At 39.4% G+C, this 20,363-nt stretch overlaps 1 protein-coding gene across 6 annotated transcripts in view; it reads left to right on the top strand.

The window, feature by feature from the left end:
* The window catches only part of LOC122560178 (receptor-type tyrosine-protein phosphatase T-like), a 1,397,629-nt gene that overhangs the window by 1,262,080 nt on the left and 115,186 nt on the right, over positions 1 to 20,363 (top strand). For all 6 annotated transcript variants that reach the window (XM_043710562.1, XM_043710557.1, XM_043710558.1 and 3 more), the window contains one exon: positions 4,123 to 4,210. In XM_043710562.1, the coding sequence (XP_043566497.1) occupies positions 4,123 to 4,210 (88 nt within the window). The remainder of the gene's footprint in view (positions 1 to 4,122; positions 4,211 to 20,363) is intronic.

The following is a 20,363-nucleotide window of genomic DNA, read 5'->3' as shown; positions in this document are numbered from 1 at the left end:
CAGAGCTGAAAAATGTGTTGCTCGAAAAGCGCAGCAGGTCAGGCAGCATCCAAGGAGCATGAGAATCGACGTTTTGGGCATAAGCCCTTCTTCAGGAATGAGGAGGGTGTGCCAAGCAGGCTAAGATAAAAGGTAGGGAGGAGGAACTTGGGGGAGGGGGCGTTGGGAATGCGTTAGGTGGAAGGAGGTTAAGGTGAGGGTGATAGTTCGGAGAGGGGGTGGGGGCGGAGAGGTCAGGAAGAAGATTGCAGGTCAAGAAGGTGGTGCTAAGTCCAAGGGTTGGGACTGAGATAAGGTGGGGGGAGGGGCTACAATGGCTACAAGAGCAGGTCAGAGACTAGGAATACTGCGGCGAGTAATCCACCACCTGACTTCCCAAAACCTGTCCTCCATCTACTAGGTACAAGTCAGGAGTGTAACTGAATATCCCCCAGTTGCATGGATATGTGTAGCCCAACAACACTCAAGAAGCTTGATACCATCCAGGATAAAGCAGCCCACTTGATTGGCACTACATCACAAGCATCCACTCTCTCCCATCCCGATGCTCAGTTGCAGCAGTGCGTACTATCTACAAGATGCACTGCTGAAATTTACCAAAGATCTTCAGACAGCACCTTCTAAACTCACGACCACTTTCACTTAGAAGACAAGGGCAGCAGATATATGGAAACACCACCACCTTCAAGTTCCCCTCCAAGCCATTCAATATCCTGACTTGGAAATATATTGCTGTTCCCTCACTGACGCTGGATCAAAATCTTGGAATTCCCTTCCTAATGGAATCATGGGTCAACCCACAGCAGGTGGACTGCAGCCGTTAAAGGCAGCTGCTCACCACCTTCTTCTCAAGGGTAACTATGGATGGGCAATAAATGCTGGCCAGCCAGAAACACCCACATTCCACAAAATGAATTATTTTTTAAAAAACACACATCCATACCATGTATTTATCAGGCTTCGAATTTTTCTTAAACTTGGGCTGATCACATCGCTACCATTCAGTACATTGAAAGCATTAGTTATGACAATGTTTTGTCTCTATGGACAACATAATCAGTAGTCCAACAGAGGAATGGAGCTTTCTGTTTAGATAAACTGTTTAACAGAACATTATAGCATAAGCCAGACAGATTTAGATCTTCAAAAGCCAGTATATTTGTGATCAGTTTTGCCCAAATTATGTCAGGATATATCAGGATTAATCAAAACAGAATTTCTAAGTGTTTCCCAGGTTTTACAACTGCATTCATCCCAAACTTCCATCCAAACTATTGTCAGGATCTGGAGTATGGAAACAATTATGCTCCACCCTCAGCATCTCCGCAGTCAAGGATTTCAGCCACACCTAAGTTCATTCCAAAGAAGAGTTGTCAGCCTTGAAACATTAACTGTTTTTCTCTTTACAGATGCTGCCAGATGTATTGTGTTTCTCCATCATTTTTTTGTTCTTGTCACTCATAAATGGATTTTCCTCAACTTGCAAATTTTCCAAAGCAAAATAACTATGCTGTATCTCCAACTGTCAGTATCAGAATTTTTAACCAAATTAATTCTAATTTAAGGTGCTGGTTAATCCAGTATCAATACATTATTGTGCTCCTCAATAAGCATGCAGCATTCACATTATCAATACCTGCCACAGGCCAAAGTGAAGCTCAATTCCATCAAAGAGAATTTCCTTTTAGAGTTTGCGATGCTAGTTCAGTGTATCACACTGAGAAAGTAATTTATCTGTTCTAAGGATGTATTGTATTCCACAGCATGAATTGAGAGTAAAATACTCTGAGTACATGTTACACCTTTCATTCAGTGTATTAGAACTGGTTTAAATCCCTTTGACTTTCTGATGTCACAGCTTTGTGAGGTTTCTTATAATTGATAAAACACTGCAAAAACATTTGATAAGTTTCAATTTACTATTGTTCTCCTGCAATTTATTTTAAATTGTGAATTTTTCCAGGAAGAATAAGTGAAGGGATAAAGGGGGACAAATGATGGACTGAAGGTAGGTTAGAGACAACAAATTTTAGGCAAATTTTGGGAACTGGCTTTTTTCAGAAGCGAGCTTTGAGACATTTAAAAATCAAGGAATAAAGAACTGCTCAATCTTCCTCAAAATGTTTCTCAAATGATCCTTTAAATCTGTTCCCTTCAGAATCTCTTCAGAATGTCGTCTTTTAAAATATTCCGTTCTCCCATGTCTTAACTTTTGTCTCCCAGATAAATACAGTACCCCATGGAATATTTCAACCTCAAAAAGATCAAGAGCATTAGTCCCTGAAATATTGTATGTCATTGGGACTAGAGTAACAAAACTTATTTCAAGTATACTAGAAGTAGCTCAGATCTAAAATATCATTGCTGTTGACATGTTGAAGCTAATTAATTCTGAGTACAAAGTTAAAAATCACACAACACCAGGTTATAGTCCAACAGGTTTAATTGGAAGCACACTAGCTTTTGGAGCGACGCTCCTTCATCAGGTGATAGTGGAGGGCTCGATTGTAACACAGAATTTATAGCAAAAATTTACAGTGTGATGTAACTGAAATTATACATTGAAAAATTGATTGTCTGTTAAGCCTTTCATCTGTTAGAATACAGTGATAGTTTCACTTCTTTCATGTGTAAATCACAAAACCTTTTTTTTAAAAGTTGAATTCTCGGGTTAGCTGTTAACAATGGTGATAGCCAGACAATATGTTGAAGATGTTGGCCCCCTGTGTTCTCTGTCTATGCCATGATGTTTAGATTGATTCTAATCTAAAAAGTGAGATAACGGAGTTTTACATAAATTCATGCAGTTTTTGAGCAAAGTACAATGTAACTCTGCAAGAAACCTCACAAAGAAGTGAGACTATCACTGTATTCTAACAGATGAAAGGCTTAACAGACAATCAATTTTTCAATGTAAAATTTCAGTTACATCACACTGTAAATTTTTGCTATAAATTCTGTGTTACGATCAAGCCCTCCACTAGCACCTGATGAAGGAGGGTCGCTCCGAAAGCTAGTGTGCTTCCAATTAAACCTGTTGGACTATAACCTGGTGTTGTGTGATTTTTAACTTTGTACACCGGCACCGGCAGTCCAACACCGGCATCTCCAAATCCTAATTCTGAGTACAATGAATTGATAAAAATTGCAAATGGCTCTTTATCCTGCAAAAACTGAACAAAGAAGAAATAAGCCCAACAATAAGTTTCATTTTTTTTATTATTTGTGAAGTCTTATAGTATCAAAGTTTTTACAAGTAAATAAACCCAAAACAAGGCAGTCGTATCCCAGCATAACACAAACTTAGAAGAGAAAAGATTCAGTGGCAATTCCAAGCCATCACTCCAGGACCTCAGTCATTGGTGACCTCTAATCAAAGTCAGGAAAAGGCATCAGATTAGAATTCAGCAGGCACAGATGGCCTGCTGTCTGGCAGTTTGGATTGTGCCCAATACACAATGCACCCATGTCCCAGTGTAAGGAGGTCGGTATGATTGTTTTAAAATTCTCATTCTTTGGAGTCTAAGCAATTTCTCCTTACCCGGGCCTCCACCTCCTTCTGTGGCCAAATTATGTTTGTCACAAAGCAACTACATCTCATTGTTGTGTACTGTGGTATATGTTACATTGCATTGCAAAAGCTGAGTAATGAATCCTAGCACAGGAATCCCCATTCACTCTCATTGGCTCAACTTCAAGAATGGTTTTATTTCAACAATAGTTTCTTCCCAAGCAGTAGGTTTACAAATCCTACTTCCTGTCACCTTCTGACAGGAACCAAGCAGAGTTATATGAAGCATCGTTGATGTGTGGTATATACTGTGGCATGAGGTGAATATTGTATAAGATGAAAGCATAATTGAATAATCATTTCAGTAGTTTATTGAAGAACATTAGTTTTACATGTGACCAAGTGGATCCTCAGGTTATTTCCTGGTCCTGTTCTTTCTATGTCCAGGTCAATTTAAAGGTAATGGAGTAATATTTAATAAATAATAAGTTTTCACAAAGTAGCTGCTATTTTGCTGCAAAAACAGGTTTGTGGAGGTCATTCTTCAAAGTGTTGTGAAAAGTTTGCAGTTTATTTGTCAAAAGCAGTAAACAATGTTCTTCCCTTTTCAGAGTTTGTCAGAAGGACAGTCAGCAGCTTGGGACACTGCCAAGAAAGAGGAAAATCGCTCCAAGAACAGATATGGGAACATCATTGCCTGTAAGTGTATGCTATACTGAAGGGATGTGTTTTATTGATATCAGTCTATACCTCTACTTTCCAAAGGAATATATTCTAATAAAGGTTAGCAATGAAAATTAATCAAAAATCTTAACGAAAAATTATTGATTTATAAACTATGCCTATTTACCGACCAGCCAGAAAACCAGAGTAAACTAAACTGTATTTCATACAAATGGTAATAATAATTCTTTTAAATCAATGCCTCCAATGCACTGGGGTGGGTTTCCCTTGGTGGGAGCAAAGCTGTTGAGTAGAGCCAGCATTTCACTGATAGGTTGCATGCAGAAAACATCACCTCAGGGCTTCTTGGTGGCTGTGTCTTCCCTGGTAATGCGTGGCGAGGCTTGTTCTCCAGGTGGAAAATAGGGGGGGGGGTTGTTGGTGTGGGGGTCAGTGATTGAGGTGAGGGAAGAACTTGGGGTAAGAGCATTCCAGTTTGATTTTGTGGGAGAAGGAGGAGCATTCCACCTTCCGTGTCTCCGAAATACATCATAAAACTTAGCCGCAGCCTCCTCTTCAACTTGACCACTAGCTGAAATTGCATACAATGCATGCTGCATCCAGTTGTGTTAAAATGGCAAACATACTTCTGTGTGTGATTTTTTTCAGCGTAGACTAAAATAGAGTGGAACATATAGAAAGTTAATACTGAACTAAAACAATTTATTACGGTAGAAACAAATAAGGATTTTTTTACATTCCTCCTTTCTTAATGAATATGTTGAATGTTGTTCAGAATTGCATTCAAATGGTTGACTGTGCATTTCTTGTTTTCAATTTATTTATAAATCTAAGCTAATCACCAATTTCTTTTCTTTAAGAGAATACCTTTTCTCTTGACTTAAACTTTCAGAATTTAAGGATATTGCCAGGAATGGATGGTTTGAGTTATAGGCAGAGGTTGGATAGATTGGGGCATTTTTTCACTAGAGCATAGGAGGTTGCGGATTGACCTCGTAGAGGGTTTTTAAATCATGAGAGATATAAATAAGGTGAATAGTAGATGTTGTTTTTCCCTAGGGTGAAGGATTTCAGGACTAGGGGCATATTTTTAAAGTGAGAGGAGAAAGATTAAATAAGAATGTGAGGAGCAATGTTTTTACACACAGAATGGTTCATGTGTGAAACGAACTTTCAGAGAAAGTGGTAAATGTGGGTGCAGTTACAACATTTAAAAGACTTTTAGATAGGTACATGTATAGGAAAGATTTGGAGGAATATGAGTGAAGCACAGGCAGGTGGGATTATTTAGTTTGGGATTACATTAGGGAGACATTAGGGAGATTTAAACAATCCTTAGATAAGCATATGGATGATTTTGGGATAGTGTAGGGGGACGAGCTGAGAATAGTTCACAGGTCGGCGCAACATTGAGGGCCGAAGGGCCTGTTCTACGTTGTATTGTTCTATGTTCTATATTCTATAATGGTCAGCATAGACTGGTTGGACCAAAGGGTCTGTGTCTATGCTGTATGGCTCAATGATTCTATAAAGTAGGGAAGCACCTTGACTTGTCTTGAGCTAAGTCTGAGGAGAATGTTTCTCTAACATGGATTGATTTTGCCCTTGCCCTTCAGTTGAATTTGTCCCCTCTGTCTGACTTTGACTTGGCTCTGAACTGGTTCCAGGCACGGCTTGTGTTGGAGAAAGTGTTGGTTCTTGACTCATATCACAACTATCTAATTCATAAGATTAATTTGATTCTTTGTAATTCCCTTCTTCTTCGTGAATCTCTGAAAATAAAACATGATCGATGTCTGCAAACTTAACCTTTCTACCACCAACCATCTTGACTAAATATGTGCAAGGAACGCATATTTTAATGCCTTTTTCTGGTGGCCACTTTGACCACTTATGGTACTTTATTTAACATGGGTGAGGTGCCATAGGAATGGAGGTGCCTAATGTTGTGCCTTTATTTAAGAAAGGCTTATTTAAGGGGAAGCCTGGGAATTATAGATCTGTAAGCCTGACATCGGTGATGGGTAAGTTGTTGGAGATGATTCTGGAAGATAGAATTTACATGCATTTGAAGAGGCAAGGAATGATTAGGGATAGTCAGCACGGTTTTGTGCAAGGGAAATCGTGTCTCACAACTTGATTGGGTTTTTGAGGAGGTACCCAAAAAGATTGATGAGGGCAAAGTGGTAAATATTGTTCTCTTGGACTTTTGTAAAGCCTGTGATGCGGTTCTGCATGGGAAACTAATTAATAAAATCAGATCACATGGGATTCAGGATGAGCTTGCTATTTGGATACAAAATTGGCTTTATGGTAGGGGAGAGACGGTGGTGGTGGAGAGTTTACTTTTATACTGGAGGTCCATAACCAGCAGTGTTCAGCAGGGAACAGTGCTGGGTCCACTTTTTTTTGTTATATATGTTCATGATTTGGATGATTAATAAGTTTGTGGATGACACCAAAGTTTGTTGGTATAGTGAACAGTGAAGAAAGTTATCCATGATTGCAAAGAGATCTTGAACAATTGGTTCAATGGACTGAGGAGTGGCAGATGGAGTTTATTTTGGATAAATGTGAGTTATTGCATTTGGTAAAACAAACAAGGGCAGAACTTAAACAATTAATGGCTGGGCCCTGGGTAGTGTGATAGAATAGAGAGACCTCGAGGTTCAGGTACATAATTCTTTGAAACAGGGTGGTTAAAAATGTATTTAGCATGCTTGCCTTCATTGCTAACACCTTTGAGTACAGGAGTTGGGACATCATGTTGAGGTTGTAAAGGAGGTTGGAAGGCCTATTCTGGAATATTGTGTACAGATCCAGTCACCATGTTATAGGGAGGATTTTATTAAATTAGAGAGGGTTCAGAAAGGATTTATCAGCATGTTGCTGAGAATGGAGGGTTTGTGCTTTAACTTTGCCCACTTACGTCTTATGAGGGACATTATTAAAACCCTTCTGAAATTCCAAATGCACCACATCTACCTTGTCTCTCTTACCAGTTCTACAACTTACATCCTCAAAACTCACTAGAAGATTTAGTAAGTATGATTTGCCTTTCATAATCTCATGTTTGCTTTTTATAATCCTATTGATGCTTTCTAAAATTCTGTTATTGTGTCGTTTATAATAGATTCTATTATTTTTCCCACTGCTGATATGAGGCTACTGTACTGTGATTCTTTGACATTTTCTCTCCTTTCCTTTTTAAATAATGGGGTTACGTTGCCAACCTCCAATCTGTAAGAGCTGCTCCAGAGTCCATTGGAATTTGGAAGGTGACTGCCAATGCACCAGTATTTCTAGGGCAATTTCTTCAGGTACTCTAGATGTAGATTACCAGACCCTTGTGATTTGTTAGCCTTTAACCCCATTCATTTCTCTAGTACCACTTTCTTCGTAATATTGATTTCCTTTAATCTCACCATCTCACTGGACCCTTGGTTCCTTACCATTTCTCAAAAGGTATTTGTGGCATATTCTGTGAAGACAGAAACAAAATGTATGTTCAATTCTTCTGCCATTTCTTTGTTCCACAAAAAAATTTCCTTAGTTTCTGACGGTAAAGAATCTACATAGGTATTTACAGATCTTTTTTTCTTTGCATGGTTATTGAAGCTTTCCCTGTAAATTTCTACATTCCCTGTGATTTAACTCTGGTATTCTGATTTCCCACCCCCAAACCTTTTGTCATCTTTTACTTCTTTTTAAAGTGCTCCTCAGCCTCGAGCTTGCTGCTTTTGTGACAATTTTATATATCTTCTCTTTGGATCCAATGCTATCCCTAATTTCTATTGCAGGCCATGTTTGAGCCATCTTCCCACTTATTTTTGCACATGACAGGAATAAATAATCGTTGTAGTACATGCACATTTTTAAAATATGAATCTGCCCAGCCAATACCAACCTTGTTCATAAGGTTCCAAACTCCACCTTTGCCAATTTGCGCATCATTCTCTCATGATTCCCTTTATTTAGATTCAGAACCCTTGTTTCAGATTCTATCACTTCACTTTCCATTTTAAGGAAGAATTCTATCCAACTGTGGCCATTCTTCCCCAAGGGATCCTGCGCAACAAGAACAATCAATATAATAAACAGCTGTTGCATGTCAAATTCTGCAAAAGTAATACGCAGCCACTGCCATGATCTAACTGCCCATTTCCATACTTCCAAGGGAACCAATGGCTCCATTTTTTACAGCTTGACATACACTACATTGTTTCACTCTGTCTCCTTTGTCCTTTTTTTTTAACCCTGGCCACCAAAAATAGCTTCCCATGACATGCTTTGTCAAACATATTCCTAAGAGTAGTAAGGGTATGGAATGCTTTGCCTTCATCGGTAGTAGATTCGCCAAGTTTAAGCGTATTTAAGTCGTCATTGGACAGGCAAATGGACAGACATGGAGTAGTGTAGGTGGGATCGGCTTCAGATTAATATGACAGGGCGACGCAACATCGAGGGTTGAAGGGCCTGTACTGCGCTGTAATGTTCTATGTTGTTCAGGAAGATTCCAGAACAACTGGAGTCTGGATCTTTCCAGAATTACAATTGTGGCTCCCCACATAACATGACCTTTTTCAACTGACAACTTATTCAAATGTATTTTTTTTAAAAAGCCTTCCAAAAGCCTTGGTGGTCATCTTCCAAAATCCTATGGACTCTGGAGCAGCTCCTACAGATTGGAGGATGGCAATATAACCCCACAATTTAAAAAGGGAAGGAGAGAAAATATAATAGAATCTATTATAAAAGACACAATAATAGCATTTTAGAAAGCATTGATAGGATTATATCTATATGGGCCACTCATTTGTAATATGCAAATATATATTTGTCATACAGCCTCGACAATACAGAGTGACTATTAGTTGTTCTACCAATATCTTCTGCTGTGACTGGCAACTCATCTACATGAAAAGAAAAAATACATTCTCCCTGTTGGGTTCCACATCAGATAGGGATGGTAATCCAGACATACATCAGCATTACAAAGATCCTCCAATTGTCTGTATTTAATGTCATACTTACAAGCAGACAAAACCAAAGCCCAGCTCTGCATTCAGGCTGCAACTAAAGTAAATATGGAATCCTTTAGATTCAAAATCACCATCAGTAGCTTATGATCAGTTTAATTGTGAAATTATGACCAAACAGGCATTGTAGACTTTTATTGCCACTTTCTCTGGTGTGTCAGGTTTATTCTGAATATCAATAACCCAAGGCAATTGTAACAAGGGATATATTCATTATGAAAGTGATGTATGCTACAAAAATACTACAAAATTGTACCCGTACACTGCTTATAATCACAAGTGAACCTGTTTTCATAGACCTGTCTGAGGATCAGCCAGAAACAGGTAGCTAGGTTGCTCCATCTCAGTCTCCAGCTGCTGATCAAATAATCTCCTCCTGAGTGAGGTAACCATGCTCTGAAGCTTCCTCTTCTCGTACAAACAATACTGTGTGTTCAAACATTGACACTATCCAGTCTCCAGAAAAGTGTCAGTTTGACCACTGGTCAATAACTCAAATGTGTCACGTATCTGAATAGTTTGAATCATCGCTCATTAAATCTTACTGTGTTTCCAAAGAAATGGCTTAACTGTTGGACCTTTTTAATAAATTTTGACCCCAGGCCAGCTTGTTCAAGCTGCTCACCACCTTTGTATTATCTATTCAACCAAATGATATTTACAGAGCACAATCCTTTGGCAATCACAAATTTATCTGATAAGTAGTTGACATTATTACATCCAATTTCTTGTTTCTGAGGAACACTCACTCAACCCAAAATATTAACTCTGATTTCTGTCCATCGATGCCCACAGACCCGCCAAGCTTTTCCATCAATTTATGTTTTTATCTCCAATACCCTCACTGGGTGACTGATCCCTTTTTCCAAACCAATACCTTTCTGTAATTTCTGTTGGGCTTGGAGCTGTAGTGGAGCTCAAGCTTACACAAAATGGATGAAAGTCTTTTCCTTCAGCAGGAACATTCTTGAGTGTTTTGTACACTTCTGGTTCTACTTCAGTGAGAAATGTGGACTTTTTCCTTTTCCCCATCAACTGACTAAATTATCAGGAACATTCAGGATATTAGCAGTGAAAAATATGTCAAGCTGTTCCACTTATGTATCAAAAGACTCTTGATCATGATTGTACCCTGCACTCTGCCAGTAATACCTGTTGATGCAGCCATCTTTGAAACCAATCCACTTACATGTATAAATGGGAATATCTCTTTTTAAAACTATGTCTCAGTAAAGAAAATCTCAAAATTCCCCTACGAATTTGTTGGATGCTTATCTAACCCAAATTTATGTAGCATGGACAGCCACAATCTTACATCATCACTAAATGATAGCTTTGCAAGGAAGATTGATACAGTGTGCAGCATATGGAAAATCAACACTGAACTAAAGATGGTTTATTCTGGTCTATACACGCACATATAAAAGGGCACAAGAGGGTGCTTTTCCATTCTGTGTATCTTAGAATCACAGATTTGAAACGGCACATCACTTGATACAGACAGCTCCAAAGAGTCGCCCCTGAGGGAGGAAGATAGCGACAAGGGCAATAGGACACTTCGCAGTGTTGTTTGGCTAGAAGCCTCAAAATCTCCACAAGCTTTTCATTATGGTTTATTGAGCTAAGGGCAAAGATATACTCCCATTATTGTACTCCTGCACCAAGATAAGTGTCTATTAACCTCAAACGTTTTATGATATATGCACCAATAGAAAACAAGTGAATTGTTCTTAAATTTTAAATTTTCTCACCACACATAAAAGTTGCACTGGGGTTGATGAAGCAAAAATAGTAAAAAGAAACAAAAACTGAAACTGCTGGAGAACCTCAGCAGACCTTGGCAGCACCTGTGGAGAGAAAACAGGGTTAACATTATGAGTCTAGTGATCCTTCTTCGGAATTAATAGAGTCATAGAATCATAGAGATGTACAGCACGGAGACCTTCGGTCCAACTTGTCCATGCCGATCAGTTATCCCAACCCAATCTAGTCCCACCTGCCAGCACCCAACCCGTATCCCTCCAAACCCTTCCTATTCATATACCCATCCAGGTGCCTTTTAAATGTTGTAATTGTACTAGTCTCCACCATTTCCTCTGGCAGCTCATTCCATACACATATCTTTTCTGAACCCTTTCAAATTTCACGACATCTTTCCAATAGGAAGGAGACCAGAATTGCACGCAATAATCCAAAAGTGGCCTAACCAATGTCCTGTACAGCTGTAACATGACTTCCCAACTCTTGTACTCAATACTTTGACCAATAAAGGAAAACATACCAAACGCCTTCTTCACTATCCTATCTAACTGCGACTCCACTTTCAAAGAACTATGAACCTGCAGTCCAAGGTCTCTTTGTTCAGCTACAAGGACCTTACCATTAAGTGTATAAGTCCTGTTAAGATTTGCTTTTCCAAAATGCAGCACCTCGCATCTGGTCAAGATCCTGGTGTAATCTGAGTTAACATTCTTCGCCATCCATTACACCTCCAATTTTGGTGTCATCTGCAAACCTACTAACTATACCTCTCCTGGAGGAAGAAGTGGTATTTATCATAATGACAAGGGATTCAGGGGAAAAAAGAATGATTTGGATAGGTGGAGATGGAGCGCAGAAAGACAGAGAGGAAAACGTTGAGCTGCATGTGATAACACCAACGAAGGGCTCATTATTTTTGGGTCCAGTTGTCATGCCTGAATGAGTTTAGTTTTTGACCTCAAGGAAATTATCTCCTCAAATCGTTTTATTAAAGAATGCAGAATCATTCTGGGTTCATAGAGACATTATGGTTTTGCATATTTATTTAGTGTGGTACTGTATTCAGTACTGAGCTCCCTAATCCTGTAAAAGAAAATTACAATCTCCTCTTCAAAGGAGCTCTTAACCACATTGACCATCTGGAGAAGGTTGAGGACAGGATATATATTCCTACTTGAGAGAGAATTCCTTGTTTTGAAGTATGCATAATTTCTCTATTATCTGACATCCACTGTGTTCCAAAGTTGTTTGTAACATACCTTTAATCTTAACTATTATACCTCCTGGACCATGCAGATACATTGCCTTAAACTTTAAACAGTGTCTGCTCAACAATGAAATAGCACCTGATATAAAACAAAGAACTGTGGATGTTTATATTACCTAATATTATAGTTACTGTCCCTGTATCAAGCTTAAAAGGTATCCATTAAATATTTCTCATCAAAAAATAGGGTCTGGATCATATATTCTCTTCGGGAATACCTTTAGTCATTCTTAGATGTTCTGCTATTGTAGGCTGTTCTACCTCATTAATTACTTTATGAGTAACTATTTCTTTTCTTACTGCATAGCATACTTCCTAAAAGTGACCTATTATTTCACAGATAAAGCATATTCTTTTATGTCCGTTAGTATCTGGTGTCTGTCGTACTTTCTGAACTAGCTTCTCATATGAGATCTTTAGGGTTTTTTTAACCTTACGAACTGAATGGTTTCTGTTGGTCTCCTCCAATAAGGTTCATCTCATCCTTTTTGAATTGATCTGTAGTGCTTCCTGATTTTTTTTCACTCACTAGCTATATGGCTTTCTTCAGAGTCAAAACTTCTTTTAACAATACATGTGACACAGATTCATCAGCGATTCCAACAACAATTCTGTCTCTTTTGAATTCTGACTTTAACTCTCCATTTGATGTTACTGTTCTCTACTAATCTGTAAAGGTCAATAATGAAATCATTGATGAATTCTCCAGAATGTTAATTTGTCAATTAAGTCTTTTAAAGCATTTTATTTATTCTGAGATTACTTATAGTTATCTCAGAATAACAGAATTTCATCAGAAGTATCTGTTGGTTCTTTTGCCCCCTTGCCAATATTATAGCATTATCAGTTATAAACCCAAACAAATACAAGTGTGCATATTTGTTTCGCAGCATATTTGTTATCCAGTTTGGAAGCAGTTTTCTATTGTAGGAATTATTTTCTGCAAGATGTCCAATTGTGTGTTCTATTTCATTCAAGTAAATCTTCCTGACAACATTATTTCTACAGTCATGTCCTCATAACTTAATTACTTTCTTTCTTCACTTTACAAATTTTTGATTATGTAGTATAGTATGTGTAATGCTGTACCTAGAAAGTTTTTGTATCCTTGTGCAGTCAAAATGGAGGCTTCCTGCATTTTGGAAACAAATTGGAGGATTCCCAATTTCTGCAAGTAAAATGCATGATTCACACTTTTTTTTCTGGGTGCTGTAGGTGAATCCCATTAATTGTGGCTTTAATAAAGTTTTCCAGTTCCATTCACAGCTTTACTGAATGATTCCTGCTGCTTGCAACTTTACAAATTCCCATTTCCTAAATAACCTTATTGAGTGAATCAGTTCTTCACAGCTCTTTAAAATGAATTTTGTTCAATTACTGGAATTCTACAGACAATTTTCACTGTCTGTGGCACTGCTAATAATCCCTGTCTGCGCCACAGTCCTTGTCTGGAAGAGATCTGCTGCCTGCATTTTGAATAAATGCTTGTCAGCTTTATCACAGTTTAAATGATGGATCTCCCACCTTTTGTACAATCTCAATAGTCTCCTATTTTTTTTCTTCCTTTAGACTCCCTACTTTGCTTTTAGTTTACACATTTTCTCCTACAATTTGGCCATGCAACCTTCCTATCCACAACCCCATTTATAATTGGCTCTATAGTTATTGATGTTGGAGTTGGCAATGTGTGTGTTTGTGGATACTTCACATTATTGTTGAGCTGCGAGGTTGGCCCAAGGTGAGAGCAGTGATTGTGAAGGGTGTAATATGGGTTGAATGAATATTAGATGGTCGATGCATTGTATTGCAGAAAGTAGATGCAATGCATTGAAGTTGTGAAGCTGATGGTGTTACTGTTATTGAGAAGTGTGATTGTGAGTCTGGACCACACCTTGTCAAATCATTAATTTTATTGTCGCAATGAAGTCATACTCTGGAATTTCATATCACTGGCTGTGGTCTCTCATCAAGGTCTTTCATCACATCTGTGTCTTCCTTTCCCCCAGCAGGGGCAGAGTATGATTTCTTCCCCTGGACATCTTCCTTAAATAAGGTGACCAATTCTGTGCAAAGTACTCTAGACCTGATCTCACCAGTATGCTGTATAAATGAAGCATAACCTCTCTAGTTTTGTATTCAATTCCCCTTGCAATAAATGATGACATTAACTTTCCTAGTTGCTTGCTGTACCTACTTATTAACCTTTTAATGGACATCATCCATTTAATTATCTGGGAACAAAGACTTGAAAGAAATCTGGATTTTGCATCTTAAACAGCAGTCTACCTCCTAACTGATGAAAGAATTCAACAAGACAGCTAGTTTTAAAGTTGTTAACTTATGGCTTACAAATACTGTTGAAAAATGTGTTGCTGGAAAAGCTCAGCAGGCCAGGCAGCATCCAAGGAGCAGGAGAATCGACGTTTCGGGCATAAGCCCTTCTTCAGGAATGAGGAAAGTGCGCCAAGCAGGCCAAGATAAAAGGTAGGGAGGAGGGACTTGGGGAAGGGGCGTTGGGAATGCGATAGGTGGAAGGAGGTTAAGGTGCGGACTGTATGTAAAATTTTACTTCAACATACGTACGAAATTCAAGGTACGAATGAAGGGACAAACGCAAAAAGCCCGTGTGCGACCATGTGGTTTCATTGTTCTGCTTGCACACCTTCTTCATTCCTGAAGAAGGGCTTATGCCCGAAACGTCGATTCTCCTGCTCCTTGGATGCTGCCTGACCTGCTGCGCTTTTCCAGCAACACATTTTTCAGCTCTGATCTCCAGCATCTGCAGTCCTCACTTGCTCCTTACAAATACTGTGTCTTATACCTCTCTATCATAACATACCTGAGGAAGAAGTGGAACTCCGAAAGCTTGCAATTTCAAAGAAACCTGTTGGACTAAAACCTGCTGCCATTTGATTTTTGAACTTGTCCACCCCAGTCCAACCCTGGCATCTCCACAACATAATATGGTGCTCTGGAGACACAGTGGTAGTGTCCCACCATGTCAGCCAGAAGGCTTGGATTCAATTTACAGCTGTGCCGGAGGTATGCCACAACTTTTCTGTTGGAATTGTCGGTTTTCAAATGAGCTCGTACCCCCACCAAATGCTCAGAAGCATTTGGCATTGGAATATATGAAGAGCATGAAGTTGCATTACTTACCCAGTGGATAACCATAATAATCGCCATAAAATGTCAGAAATTAACACTTCAAGTTAACAGCATGATAAGTCTTAATTTATAGAATCCCAACAGTGTGGAAGCATGCCATTCAGCCCATCGAATCAACACTAGCCCTCCAAAGAGCATCCCCCCCAGATCACCCCCTACCCTGACACTGTAACCCTGCATTTTCCCATGGCTGATTCACCTAGCCTGCATATCCCTGGGCACTGTGGGCAATTCAACTAACCTGCACATCTTTGGACTGTGGAAGGAAACTGGAGCACCCAAGGGAAACCCACGCAGACACGGGGAGAAAGTGCAAACTCCACACAGATAGTTGCCTGATATTGAATGGAACCTTGGTCCCTGGCGCTGTAAGGCAGCAGTGCTAACCACTGAGCCACTGTGCTGCCCAAATTGCCATCAAGCAATTTCTTTAGCCCGAGAAAGTGCTTTTAAACGAATGGCGCTTATTTGCTGGATTTTAATTATGCTAGAAATTTTAAAATATTATAAAATCATGAACTTCAGATGCTGGAAATTTGAAATAAAAACAGAAAGTGCTGAAGAAACTCAGTAGATCTGGCAGCATCTGTGGAGAGAGTGCAAGTCAGGTCTAGTGATTCTAGCTGCCTATCTTTCTTTCCACTTGGGCTGTATGTCCACTTACCCACCCATTCCTTTACCGCACCACAGCCTCTCCCCAGACTCTTTGTCTTCAATACATACACCACCTTTTCCTTGCTACTGTCAGTTCTGATGAACGGTCACTGGACCTGAAACATTCTGCTTTCTCCCCACACATGCTTCCAGACAGATTTGTTGAATTTCACCAGCAATTTCTGTTTTTATTACTTAAAAATGTTACTTTTTTTCTTTTGTCTACTTTCCTTTTCTATTTATTTTGTATGTGTCTCTCTCTGCCTTCATCTTCTTTCCTCTCTTTGTTTCATTTTCTATACCTATTTAGTATTAAATCAATCGAAGTCTGATTTGCTGGTTTCGGTTCAATGTAACTGGAAAAAGATTGTTTAATCAGCTGAGTTAAAGAAACAGAGTTGTTCCCCTGTTCACAGGCATCTTGGATCTCATGTAGAAAGATGCTTTCTATTTTGATTTTCTAATTACCACAAGATACAGTGCATAACCTGCAGGCATGTTTAATCATAATGATGATAAATTATGTGTCTGTCTTGGGCAGCAGGGTTCAAGCTGCCAGTGGGGATTTCATTCTAGGTCAGTGATTGTGCAACCTGTTTTGTTCATTGAGTCATAGAATCCCTACAATGTGAAAGTCGGCCATTTGGCCCATTGAGTCCACACTGACCCTCTGAAGACCATCCTACCCAGATTCAACCCCTCTGACCTTAACACTGTAACCGTGCATTTCTCATGGCTAATCTACCTAATCTACATCCCTGGACAATTCAGCATGGTCAGTCTGCCTAACCCATACATCTGAGGACAGTGGGAGAAAACCAGAGCACCCAGAGGAAATCCATGCTGACATGAGGAGAATGTACAAACTCCACACAGACAGTCACCCAAGAATGGAATAAAACCTGGGTCCCTAGCACTATGAGGCAGCAATAACCACTGACCTACCGTATTATTCCAAATGGACATTGCTGTACATTGGGCTCACCCCTTCATTCAGTTCCAACTTATGATCCTGTTTTTCTACACAAATTGCAAATGAATTATTATATTGATAGCGCAGCCTTCTAATGTTTGTGATCAGTCTCTTAGTTCTTTTCAACAGCAATTTTAAGGCTTGTAAGGCATCTTGGCCAAACTTGAACAAAATATTCAATATTAATGTGCAGTCCAACAGACCTCAATACAGTATTAGTGTAGCTTCCTCTTAATTCATACTGTTTTGATTGCATAGGTTTGGAAATCAGTCTTTGTAGAATTATTAAATGTCTTTGTTCAATGCATACTCACAACTAAGAATTATAATGACCCCCAACATCTGTATGACCTGTTTTGCTTGAGTATTTTGTCAGAGCCCCAGAAATAAATGTCTTTTTTTTTAACTTCAGGTGCATGTCAGATCATAACAGAGTGTGTGTCTGTCTGCCTGTTGTTACCACTCGGAGAAAGTGAGGACTGCAGGTGTTGGAGATCAGAGTCGAAAAGTGTAGTGCTGGAAAAGCACAGCAGGTCAGGCAGCATCTGAGGAGCAGGGGAATTCATGTTTCGGACATAAGCCCTTCATCAAGAATGATGAATCCCGAAACGTCGATTCTCCTGCTACTCCTTTTCCAGCGCTGTACTGTTCGATGTTGTTACCACTGTAAGGTCCAAGCTATTTTGGGGTTGATCCTCAGCCAATGAGCTGCAGATGAACCACCCTCCAAGACAGTTAGAGAAAGTAGGAAATCAACAGGCTCCCATGTTCCTCTTTCCCGCACTTACTATATTTTTCCCAGATTATATTTTTCCCAGATTCCCAGTTTACTGCTTAGACTTTCAATTTTCTACGTGCATTATAATGTCACAACACAATACCTTGTCCTGATGAGACTGTCACTGTGCCTGAATAATTCATAAATAAATGCATGGAATGGATTGAAACAAATCTATTTCAAATTTTAAAAATGATTTCTGTAATTTCTGTTCTTTTCGAAAATTGATTCTTATATTGTTTTATATCCATAAGGTATTTCCTGCATTGTTCTTCTTTTTATTATTTGGAATGAAATGGAAAAATGACATAAAAACTGGTATATATTTCAGTCATCTTTGTAATATGAAAGTGCTGCAGTATGATCAATTCCTAGAATGTACAAATTTGGATAAGCACCAAGGCAGCAGTAGGATTTATTGGCTGTCGAAGTTATAATGTTCCATTTTATGTTGGTTACAATCATAATTTCACTACTTGTCAGTAGACAATACAAAGAATTGAATTTGAAAGCTGCTTTTGTCTGAGAAATTTCTTAGAGTGGGAGAAGTGAACTTGTTCTGTCCTTTCTTGTGATACATTAGCCACCAGTAGCCTGAGCAGCTTTTAATTTCAGTTGGCAATTTATAATTATGTGTGTTGATGAGGCGATACTCTGTTTCTAATATGTGAAAAATTCATTGTAGACATGAAGCTAGCTTGTCACTTTAAAGTATTGAAATGTCAATAATCAAGTTGAGTTTACAGTACACAGTTTCACATCTTCCTTTGTAGAAAACAAAATTGCCCCGATGCTAAATTGATGTTTTTAACATTTACTTCTTTAGTCACAATTTTAATGCCACTGCTCCTTAGTGTACATTAGCCCTGATGTGATTGGATTTTCTTTGTTGTCGTACCTTCCCAGTTCAGTTTAGCTGTATATTACATTAATTGACAGTGCATTTCACCACTTTTGTACTATCTACACTATCTTTGTCAGTTTTGTAGCTAAATCATAAGGAAACCTTTCACTGTGATTAAGACAATCCAGAGTGATGTGTAAAGAGCTTTGTGTAAGTAGTTTCCATTTACCTGTGTTGAAGCGCACACTTTTTTCTTTTAAAACCGCAGATATGTCATTCCTCAAGTTAAGTTTTGTTGTGTGAGTGATGAAGGAAGAATTGTCACCCTTCACCTCAGATACGTTTGTCCCCAAGGTTTTAGTAGACTTGTCAGTCATGTATCTGACTGAATTCAGTGCCCGCTATCAGTGATCTATAGTGCCAATGAGTAGAACAAGCAACAGAGAAGCTGTTCAACCAGACAGATTAAAGGATCCTCATAGACAGTAAAGCAGGAAGTTATAAAATCAGGAGGTATAAATTACATTTAAATACTAGAACAGAAAACAAAATAAAATCTAAGCCATAACAAGGGGGCAAAATAGAGCCACTACAAAAGCATAACCCAAACCATTTAAGTTATCAAGGGAATGAGACTCCGCTATTACCAAGGTTAGAGAAGTGCTATATCTCTCTCTAGGCACACTGATTACAGCTGAAGTTACATTATTTATCCAGCCATGTCTAATTGTTTCTCTGAATTAAATTAGAATAGAATGACCCATCAACCAGGTTTCTCTAAATAAGCAAAAGAAGTCATTAATTTATTGTGGGAGAAAATCCACTTCCCTGTCCGCCCACAGCATGGCCACAAAGCGCATAAGAAAGCATGTCTGCCCAAGCCACAACAGGAACTACCCAGAGTGCCTCAGCCTCAACCAATCAGACTAGCTAAGACACAAGGCAGCAAACAGGAGATGGTTCAAGCCATTTCCAGACTGGGGAATAAACTTCCTGAGACAGTCTGACAATAGACTTCCTAGCCCTCAGTAAGCACAACTGTTCCTGATGCCCTAAGGGCAGCCTCACTCCTCACACATAGTGGAACTCCACAAAGGATGCTCAGACTGAAAGACACCAAGGTACCTCGCTTGTGAACTAACCACAACGGAAACCCATTGATGCTAGGATGACGAACATTAGCACTTATCCTCACAGAGGATCAGAATGTCCTAACTCAATCATAGCCTGATTGCTGCTACCAGGAGGCTGATTGTCCTCCCATTGATTGTATTTTACTCTTGATTGTTCTGTAATTCACACCACATTACTGTCCCCCTATAGAAACTGCTTGTGCCCACTGCTCAGAGAAGAGAACCATTGACCTACATGGTCACTTCCGCCCCCATCATGGCCACTCCCACAACCACTTCCGCCCCTCGCAATTCCTCATGCACCACACTTGACATCACTTCCGCCCCTCACATCATCGCTGATGTCACACACTCATTGACGTCTGCCCCCACCACTGCCGTGGTCACCACCACTTCCGCCCCCACCAACGCCACTCACCTGCATTCTACTTACACGCCCCCCCACATATCCCACTGTCACAATCCCCATTCCCCCCATCACCACACTCACTCCAGTTACAGGCTCCGCTCCCCTTCCCAGCTCCACACCCACACCAGATCCCAGCTCCCAG

The sequence above is a fragment of the Chiloscyllium plagiosum genome, chromosome 20 (genome assembly GCF_004010195.1).
Source record: "Chiloscyllium plagiosum isolate BGI_BamShark_2017 chromosome 20, ASM401019v2, whole genome shotgun sequence".
Taxonomy (NCBI): Eukaryota; Metazoa; Chordata; class Chondrichthyes; order Orectolobiformes; family Hemiscylliidae; genus Chiloscyllium; species Chiloscyllium plagiosum.
This window is presented reverse-complemented; position numbering and strand designations above follow the sequence as displayed.